The 10,556-nt window shown below is 29.7% G+C and overlaps 1 protein-coding gene across 1 annotated transcript; it reads left to right on the forward strand.

Moving 5' to 3' along the window:
* The first annotated feature begins 6,482 nt into the window (after nucleotides 1-6,482).
* Nucleotides 6,483-9,856, forward strand: LOC131628999 (probable methyltransferase PMT27). The gene is made up of 8 exons (XM_058899802.1): nucleotides 6,483-7,613; nucleotides 7,708-7,857; nucleotides 8,083-8,353; nucleotides 8,438-8,548; nucleotides 8,636-8,810; nucleotides 8,899-9,156; nucleotides 9,281-9,483; nucleotides 9,603-9,856. Exons 1-8 carry the CDS (start codon nucleotides 6,483-6,485, stop codon nucleotides 9,806-9,808), a joined length of 2,505 nt encoding a protein of 834 aa, XP_058755785.1. The 3' UTR covers nucleotides 9,809-9,856.
* The last annotated feature ends 700 nt before the right edge of the window (nucleotides 9,857-10,556 follow it).

A 10,556-nucleotide genomic window follows, 5' to 3' on the forward strand; every position in this document is an offset into this window, starting at 1 on the left:
TAATAAAATATTACAAATTCAAAACATATACATAATTTTGAAATGTATAAGAAAATAGAATCAAAGAATAAAGAAAAAAACAGTATATTTTTTTTAGGTAAATAAAGAGTTTAGAATGAAAAGACATAAATCATTTACTTATAAAAAAGTTAAATATTAATTTATGATTTAATGCATGTGATTGCAACTTTTGATTTCTTATTCTTTTAGTACTTACCATATGTATATTTAAATTATTAGATTTGAGAAAATATTGTACTTTTATATCTTACAAAATTATATTGTTTTTACAATATTGTATGATTTACCTAAAAATAATATAATTTTGAATAAATATTGTACTTTTGTATGATTTACCTAAAATTATCTAACTTTGTAAGATATAAAAGCCTTTTTAACGACCCATACCTTAAAATCAGTATGTTGGGAATAATTTAATTGATATAGAATCAATACATTAAAATCATATCAATTACTTACCAATATCTTAATTGGTATAAAATAAATACGTTACAAATATATTTAGTACTCCAATTATATTGATGTTGTATCACCAAAAATTGAGTGAATCATATTATCATTAAAAATTAATAAATATAATTTATCTCACTTGATTTCCTTCAAAATTATTTAATAGAAACTTTCCAAAATAATGAATTTATCAACATAATTTTGAAACCAAATTTCATATGGTTAGAAGATTTTTAACCTCTCATTTAATAAAAGGATAAATATTATTAGATACATATTTTAATAAAATGTTTTAGGCATATCACTGCTTTTATATATTGTATGGAGTTTTTTGATAAAAAATTCATAGATATTATTATAAAAATAAAGTATATTTTCAAAATATTTAAAATACAACATGTGCCATCGTCATTCTCTGTATAGAAAAACTAACTACTATTTTCTATTTTCCCTTTAATAAGATTTCTTACTAATACTATTAAATTATTTAAAATATAAAATTTGAAAGTTATATATATATATATATATATATATATATATATATATATATATATATATATATATATATATATATATATATATATATATATATATATATAAATGAAATTTTTTAGAGATTATTAAATAAAATAAATATATTAGATCTATTGACTTTTTTAAAAAAAAATATTTAAAAATAACTACGGGTGTTAATAAGCATAAGTAATCGAATGAAACATAAGTATTGTATGAATAAATAGTAATAGAATGAAACATAAGTAATGTATGAATAAGTAGTAATAGACTGAAACATAAGTAATATATGAATAAATAATATCAAAAGTGTATGATATTTTTTATTAATCATACAATTTGTTTGTCATTTATAAAATTTAAAATTTAATTGAACAAGTTCATCAATAATCAATATATATATATATATATATATATATATATATATATATATATATATATATATATATATATATATATATATATATATCTATATATAATATAATATAATTGAAATATTACCATTAAAACTTTAATGGGTCAATTCTATCCAAATACAAAATAATATATTACGGATACACACGGGTAATTATATGGTACGCACATATGGTACTGATATTAACACATTTAATTAAATATAATAACGAGAATAAGTTTACAATTGATTTAAATAGTTGACTTAATTGCAACTTTGGTCCTCCTATTTTGTCTTTTTCTCGATTTTAGTCCCCCCATTTTTAAAACCACGATTTTGGTCCCCTTTTGGAGTTTTCTAATGAAAAAGAGACAGGAATAGAGACTAATTTTGCAGAAAAAAACAAAATAGAGGGACGAAAATTGCACAGAAAACTTAAAAAAGTGACTAAAATAGTGATTTTTAAAATAGAGGGATCAAAATCAAGAAAAAGACAAAATAGGAGGATTAAAGTTGCAATTAAGCCTAAATAGTTTTATAAATAATTCCAAAACAAAAATATTTATATATAGGAATAATTAACTATTGATTCAAATATTTTATATATGGAATAATATATTTGATTTGTAAATTGAGTTTAATCAATTATATTAAATATTTATTATTAATTGTATTATATAATTTGATAGAATATTTCTTCATTATAATTTGTCAATTTAAGATTTTTGTTATTATAAAAAAATTTAATTATCATCAAATATTTTTAAACAATGTTAAAATTAATTTATTTTTGTTTCAAAAATATCATCAAAATATTGAATATTAACAGAAACATGAAGTTACTGATAAAAAAATTGAATATTAACGGGAACATGTAGTTATTAATCAAAATATTGAATATTAATAGAATTTTTTTTAATATTAATGGGTACATGAAGTTACTAATCAAAATATTGAATATTAAAGATAATATTAAATTACTGATCAAAATATTAAATGTATTGAATATTAACGGAAACATGAAGTTACTGATAAAAAATGGCATGTTAACGAGAGCATAAAGTTACTGATCAAAATATTGAATATTAACGAGAACACGAAGTTATTGATCAAACTATTGAATATTAACGGGAAAACAAAGTTATTGATCAAACTATATTGAATATTAACGGGAACATGAAGTTATTAATCAAAATATTGAATATTAACGAGAACATGAAGTTAGTAATCAAAATATTGAATATTAACGTGAGTATTAAATTACAGAGCAAAGTATATAATATTAACGGGAACATGGAGTTACTGCTAAAAATATTGAATAATAATGGAAACATGGCGTTATTAATCAAACTATTGAATATTAACAGGAACAAATTTGAAACATTAACAGAAACACGAAGTTAGTGATCAAAATAATGAATATTAATGGGAACTTGAAGTTATTGATCAAAATATTGAATTTTAACGGGAACATGAAGTTACTGAACAAAATATTGAATATCAACGAGAACACGAAGTTACTGATCAAAATATTAAATATTAAGGGGAACATGAAGTTACTGGTCAAGATATAGAATATTAATGGGAAATGAAGTTTATTGATCAAAATATTGAATATTAGTGGGAACACGGAGTTACTGATCAAAATATTGAATATTAACGGGAGCACGGAGTTATTGATTAAAATATTAAATATTAATGGGAGCACAAAGTTAATGATCAAAATTTTGAATATTATCGAAAACATTAAGTTACTATCCAAATTTTAAAAATTAACAGGAACAAATTTTGAATATTAACGGGAACACAAAGTTACTAATCAAAATAATAAATGTTGACGGAAACACGGAGTTATTGACAAAATATTGAATATTAACAGGAACATTAAGTTACTGATAATTTTTTTGAATATTAACGGAAACGAATTTGGAATATTAACGGGAACACGAACTTATTGATCAAAATAATGAATATTAACGGGAACAAGGAGTTACTGATCAAAATAATGAATACTAACAAGAACATGAAGTTACTGATCAAAATTTTGAAAATTAACGGGAAGAAATTTGAAATATTAACGGGAATACGAAGTTACTTATCAAAATAATGAATATTAACGGGAACATGAAGTAACTGGTCAAAGTATTTTTCTATTAATTATGCATTTTGAATGAATCATTATTATAAATGGAGTTTGTAGTGGTTTCTCATTGGCCTACAAGACAGAGCTGATAGTTTGAGATTAGGCTGATAGTTTGTAGTTATAATTGAGCCAAAATAATTAATTTTCTCCTTAGCTAGCAAAAAATAATCGATTCTCCTTAGCTGATAGTTTGAGATTGGGCTAATAGTTATCACTAATTGAATTATATAATTTGATTGAATATTTCTTCATTATAATTCGTGAATTTGCGATTTTAAAACTTTTCCTTCATTATAATTTGTTAAATAAAATATTACTATTTTTATAACTTTTTCAATTTTACCCAAAACTTAATCTTTTACTAATATCTTTTATTTTTCTCAATCACAATGCGCGAAAACGACGGGTACCCGTGCGAACGCACGGGTAAGACACTAGTATTTCAATAAAGTTTATTATTAATGCTTTTATAAATTGATGAATGTTTTAATTTATTATAATGTATGGATGATTACTAACCATAACTTTTATAACTCTCTTTAGCTTTATTATTATTATACATTTAGTAGTTTCACTTCAACCCAAAAAAAAAAAAAAAAGGAATTTTTATCACGCTTGAGAAAGAGTTTTTATCTCGGTTAGGAGTTTGAAATGATATATGGTATTATGAAAAGTACGAAATTTTTATCTCGGATCACTTACCGAGACAAAAAATTAGAAAGTGAGTCACTTTTCTCTCGGTTGAGATGTTATCCGAGGAGAAATCTCTCACTTTCGATTGGAGTGTGAATTCAGGAAAAATTCCTCACTTATCCTATAGCTTGAATTGAATCTATTAACCAAGACAATATGAGGTATAGGTCACTTTTCACATCGGTTGGGATGTTAACTGATGTGAAATTTCTTGTATTTTTAAATATAAATTTTTTTAGTTTTATATATTTATGGTTATAACCTGTATTTTAGTAATACATGACCTAAATGATACATTTTCAACCATATATTTAATAGTTACAAGATCAAAACAAAAGGGCACACATTATGTACCAAGACAAAAACTATACATATTCACATAAACCATACATATCCAGAGTGACAAAGAAATTACACACATATTTACATCGGATTGGCTACTCAAACATATTTAGAGTGACTTAAAAACTATACATATTCATTTCTTACAACAACTCAAACATATCAAATGATTCAACTAACAAGGCATCAACCATCAGACCATAAATCAGCGTACAAACTCATAAAACACAAGAAAACAATTGACCCAACATAAACAAACACCATAAGTCTTCTTTTATGAATGATGTTTGTTAGCAAGGGCGGAACTATAGCCCAGCGAGCCCGCGCCCGCGCCCGGGCTCAACCCCTCCTTTTGTTGTATACTTCCACGTAATAGTCAATTTTTGGACAACATCATGGACAAAATTAATAATTTTTAGACAAAATTAAGGGCAAAAGTAATAACAGGGTGTGAAATTTTTGGACAAAATCAAAACAATTTTTTTAGACAAAATCAAGGATAAAATTAGTAAAAACAATGTGTGAATTTTTTGCCTTAGCTCCACCACTATTTGTTAGTTAAATACTTAAAAGTTGAACGAGATATAAAAACACTTAGAATAATAATAAACTAGTATTCAATAAAAAAATATTAATATCTAACATAACAAACTAGCAAATAAAAATGACAAGCATAAACAAATTTGTGTTGGCTGCAAAACTTCAACATGTTAGGTTACCAAAATTGCAAAACCCAAAAAAATGGCAAAAGCATAGCAAACCCCTCAACATGTTAACCCTAACATATAAAAAACCCATGAAATTAAAAAAAGAAACGACTTCAACCAAAAGCATTTTAAAACCATAAATTTTATTTTTGACATTTTAGGTTATTGAAAAAACAAAAACTAGTAACACAACAACATTTTCACGGAAGAGTTTAGGTTTTAAGGTTTAGGAAAAAATTTATAGAGATGAAGATGAGTTGAAGCGCTTTGGAGAGGTGAAGGTCTTAATGTAAAAAAGGTGAAGACAGAGAAATGAAAGAAGAAGACCATGAGAGCATGAAATAAATATATAAAATAAACCACAAAGAATTGGAATTAATAAAATTAACTAAAAAATAGGAAATTTTGGAGGAGGAACGGGCTTTGGCGGGCGGCGGATTTTGGCAGGGCGGGCTTTGGGAAGCGACGGGCCTAAAATCCCAACTCAACCCGCCATTTTTTGGCGGGTGCGCGGGCCACGGCGTGTTTTGCCACCCGTAATAAATATGGTTGTTTGTAATCAAGTACTTTTGTTCTTAAAAGTGTATTTTGTCAATTATCATTTTGTCATACTTCAACTACTAAATACAAACGCCTTTGTAATTTGTAACAATTATATAGTAACTACATATAAGTTGTAATAAAAAATACAAATTAATTACAAAAATAAATTTGGACGCAATTTATCCCAAATCAATGAGGTAGAAGGTAAAGAAGAAAGGTTTAAATTATATTTTCCAACGTCATTAGTTTTTTTTATATTATAAATATAAGAAAACATTAAATATTTGTAAATATTCTTATATTATAGATATAAGGGAAAACTAAATATTTGTAAATATATATTTTACACTGTTTTATATACTTTGAGAAACAGACGACGACTGATAAAAAGAAAAGACAGATGACATATAAAAAGGTGTAATAGAAAACCAAGCGACCAAAATAAACCATATGTTTTTCCTTTGTATTTCCATTTACTCCCAAACATAGTAACCAATTATGTCTTAAACAAATTCCCTACTCCGTCTCCTTTGGATCATTGATAATTTCCAACTTTCCAAATTAAGAACATCACATTCCACTTCCTTTCCTCCACAAACATCACTCAAAATAACTCAATTTCACTCTCACACCACTCCCCGTTTCCACTTTCTTCACAATCAACAACAAATAATCTATGGCACCTCCTATCAAGTCACGTAATCGAAGATCATCAACATCATCATCTTACACATCAACCTTAACAACATTAGTTTTCATTGCACTATGTGTCTTAGGTGTGTGGATGCTAACTTCAAACTCGGTCGTTTCGCCGAAAACACATTCGGCTGTTGATACTTCCACCACCAATGATTTTTCTTCCAATGATCAAACCACCACGGCCAACAACAACAATGACGACGATAACAACAACAATAACAATAATAACTCGGATGAATTGGCATCTGAAAAGAGAATCAACGCCAAATATAACTTAGATGATTCAACCACATCTGAAAGAACAACCAATGCCAATAATAATATTGACGATTCGATATCAGAAACTACGAACAATGGTTTGACATCAGAAACTAGCACAAAGAACCAAGATCAGAAGGAAACTACTACTGTGTTTGGAGACAATCCAGGTAATCTACCGGATGATGCAATCAAAAACGATGATGCTAACAATGTTGTCAATACAAACAACAATGAACAAACAAAACAAGAAGATAAAAGCTCGTTCGCTCAGAATCAGGAGCCGAGAAATTCAAACAATGATCAGAAAATCATTGTGTCGGAGAAAGATGAAGTGAATGCAAAGGGCGATCAGCAACAAGAAGCTCAAGATGAAGCGAACGAACAGCAGTTAAAGGAAGACAAAGGCGAAAACGAGGTCAAGATGTCTAAAGTCGACGAACCAAAAGAACAAGAAAATGAGAGTCATGAGGAAGCGGTGTCAGTAGAGAAGCCGAAACCCGAGAGGAAGAGGAGGAAGTCGAGGAAGGAATTGAAGAAACAATGGTCGACACAAGCAGACGAGTCTCGAGGTGAAAAGGAGAGACAAAACGTCAATGAATCAGGTGGAAGTAGTGGTAGTAGTAGTGTTGTTGATCAAGAAGGGAAAGATTTCAAGTGGACTATCTGTAATGTAACATCTGGTGCTGATTATATTCCATGTTTGGATAATGAAAAGTATTTGAAGACTTCACATAGAAAACACTTTGAACATAGAGAGAGGCATTGCCCTGAGGATGCACCAACTTGTCTGGTCTCACTTCCTCAAGGATACAAAATACATGTTCCATGGCCTGGTAGTAGAGATAAGGTTCTCTTATATATACCCTTCAAATTTAAGATTCTACTTTATGTAAAATTAGTAATAAATGTTCATTGCACTGAAAGATGTTTTTGTGATTTAGATATGGTACCACAATGTACCACATGTTAAGCTAGCTGAGGTGAAGGGACATCAAAATTGGGTGAAGTTGATGGGTGAGTTCTTGACATTCCCTGGAGGTGGCACTCAGTTCATTCATGGTGCTCTCCACTATATTGATTTTCTTCAACAGGTAATAATTAATTTTCTTAACTAGGTATTACATATATGATATAACGGATATCGGAACCACATTGACACTAACACGTCGACGCTAGTAGTAATTTGAAAAAATAAATAATTAAACGTAACAACACGTGTTAGTGTCTGACACTCACATGAACACACTATTTTCAAAAATATTGGTGTTACATAACTCATTTCACTTGAAAATAATTGGTTAACTATTATTGTTCAGGCACAACCAGACATTGCATGGGGGAAGCATACAAGGGTGATATTAGATGTTGGGTGTGGAGTTGGTAGTTTTGGAGGTTACTTATTTGAAAGAGATGTTATTGCTATGTCTTTTGCTCCTAAAGATGAACATGAGGCACAAGTTCAGTTTGGACTTGAGAGAGGAATACCAGCCATTTCTGCTGTCATGGGCACTCAAAGGTTGCAATTTCCAAGTCGTGTATTCGATCTTATACATTGTGCGCGTTGTCGAGTACCTTGGCATGAAGAAGGTTGTTTCCATTACAACATTTTTTTCTTTCTTTGAAGTTATCAATAACTTCTAATTGCATCAACTCTTTTTTTCTATGTTGCAGGTGGTATGTTGCTTTTGGAATTGAACCGAGTTCTTAGACCAGGTGGTTATTTTGTATGGTCTGCCACACCTGTGTACCAAACTCTCGAGGAAGATGTGGAGATATGGAAACGTATGATACATAACTTATCTTATCTTTGTTGTGCAAGTAATGAGATGGAATTTTTATAGGTGTTGATATATTGTTATTTTCTTTCAGAAATGAAAGCTTTAACTAAGTCCATGTGTTGGGACCTTGTGACCATAAAAAATGATACTCTGAACCAAGTTGGTGCAGCCTTCTTCCGCAAAACTTCCTCCAATGAATGTTATGAGCAGAGAGAACAAAGCCAACCTCCAATGTGTAAAGATGATGATGATCCAAATGCTGCCTGGTAAATCCCTCTCATTAAAAACTGTTACATACATGAAAAGTCTCATATTTGTAAAGGTTTTGTTATTGACTTACCTAATATACTATAGGTATGTGCCTCTACAAGCTTGCATGCATAAGTTGCCTGGTGACCAGACTGAAAGAGGTGCTAAATGGCCAGAAGTTTGGCCTCAAAGACTACAAAAAGCACCATATTGGCTAAACGATGCAGAGGGTGAAAAATTATCTACTCAGAATTTTGCAGCGGATAGTGTACGTTGGAAAAACGTTGTATTCGAACTTAGAGTTATGGGTGTTGACTGGCCAAACGTGAGAAATGTCATGGACATGAGAGCTACATATGGAGGGTAAGTATTACAACTATTTTAAGTATGATTTAAATTACATCTAGTTTTACTCCTAACAAAAGGTCCACTATGACAAATATCATTGATCCATGAAGGGTTATTATCAGTTATGTTCTGTGTGTAGATTTGCAGCAGCTTTGAAGGATCTTCCTCTATGGGTATTTAATGTGGTAAATGTAGATGCTGGAGATACACTTCCAATCATTTATGAGCGAGGCCTTATTGGAATGTACCATGATTGGTGTGAATCCTTCAGCACATATCCACGAACTTATGATCTTTTGCATGCCGATCAACTTTTCTCAAATCTAAAGACTAGGTATTCATTTTTCTACTATTTTTCAGTAGGCTCGAGAATTTGCACCAAATTAATTTGGGTTTGATTATAACGTGGCTTGAGAATTTGCACCATATTAATTTGGGTTTGAATATAACGTTTTGGCTTCTCAGGTGCAAACTGATTCCTGTTATAGCAGAGGTGGATAGAGTACTTAGACCAGGTGGCCATTTGGTTGTCCGCGATGATCTTAGTGTTGTCGATGAAGTGGAGAATTTGATCAAATCTATTAACTGGGAAATAACCTCCAAAACTTCCAAAAACCAAGAGGGGATGCTCTGTGCAAAGAAAAGCTTTTGGCGACCCGATTCATAATGTTCAGTCAGATTAACATTTTCAAACAAACAAAGCACTTGCTGTAATATGCGGTTCTTTTTTGTCATTGACCTTTAATGGCCAAATAGTTAAGCAGAACACTCTACTCTTCTAATCATTCAAATTGCCAACAAATAGATGATGTAATACAGGGTCAAGAAGTGGTAGAATTTGCAATTTGTCATTTTTAAATGTCCAATGATCTGTAATCCGCTTAATTAAATAATTGAAACATTGGCAAAATGTTATAGCCCTGTAAGAGAGTTTGTAACCGCTTGAAAATTATGTGCTAGATTGTGCAATACAATAATGAGAGAAATATTTTTTACCTTAAAATACTTGTAGGAGTTCCCGAACCCCAAGAACTATAGAAGTTCTAAGGAACTAAAAACTCCCAATCATTTATATAAGCATTGACAATGCATCCCACTTGACCCATATGCATTGAGCTGGGAAATAAGTGTGCAATGCTATAACAAAATAAACAGGGAATTGTAGAAGAACACTATTATTGTAGAAGTTCCCGAACCCCAAGAACTATATGAGTTCTAAGGAACTAAAAACTCCTGATAATTGATATAAGCACAAGGTAAATTCACTTGACCCATACATATTAAGCCAGAGAAAATAAGTTACCAATGCTAAATCATTCCTACCAATAAAAAGCATAAACTTTACAAAAGATTTTGGGTCAAATATCAAACACATCCTTGTTCCTTTCTCAGATCACAAATTCTTGAGTAATGAA

This window comes from Vicia villosa, unplaced genomic scaffold, assembly GCF_029867415.1.
Source record: "Vicia villosa cultivar HV-30 ecotype Madison, WI unplaced genomic scaffold, Vvil1.0 ctg.000494F_1_1, whole genome shotgun sequence".
In the NCBI taxonomy this organism is placed as follows: Eukaryota; Viridiplantae; Streptophyta; class Magnoliopsida; order Fabales; family Fabaceae; genus Vicia; species Vicia villosa.

What these genes read in the sequence shown, in the direction of transcription:
- LOC131628999 (XM_058899802.1), top strand. Translation starts at nt 6,483, where the DNA reads ATGGCACCTCCTATCAAGTCACGTAATCGAAGATCATCAACATCATCA. An exon ending in GGCCTGGTAGTAGAGATAAG is followed by an intron (nt 7,614 to 7,707) that starts GTTCTCTTATAT and finishes TTTGTGATTTAG; the next exon opens with ATATGGTACCACAATGTACC. An exon ending in ATATTGATTTTCTTCAACAG is followed by an intron (nt 7,858 to 8,082) that starts GTAATAATTAAT and finishes ATTATTGTTCAG; the next exon opens with GCACAACCAGACATTGCATG.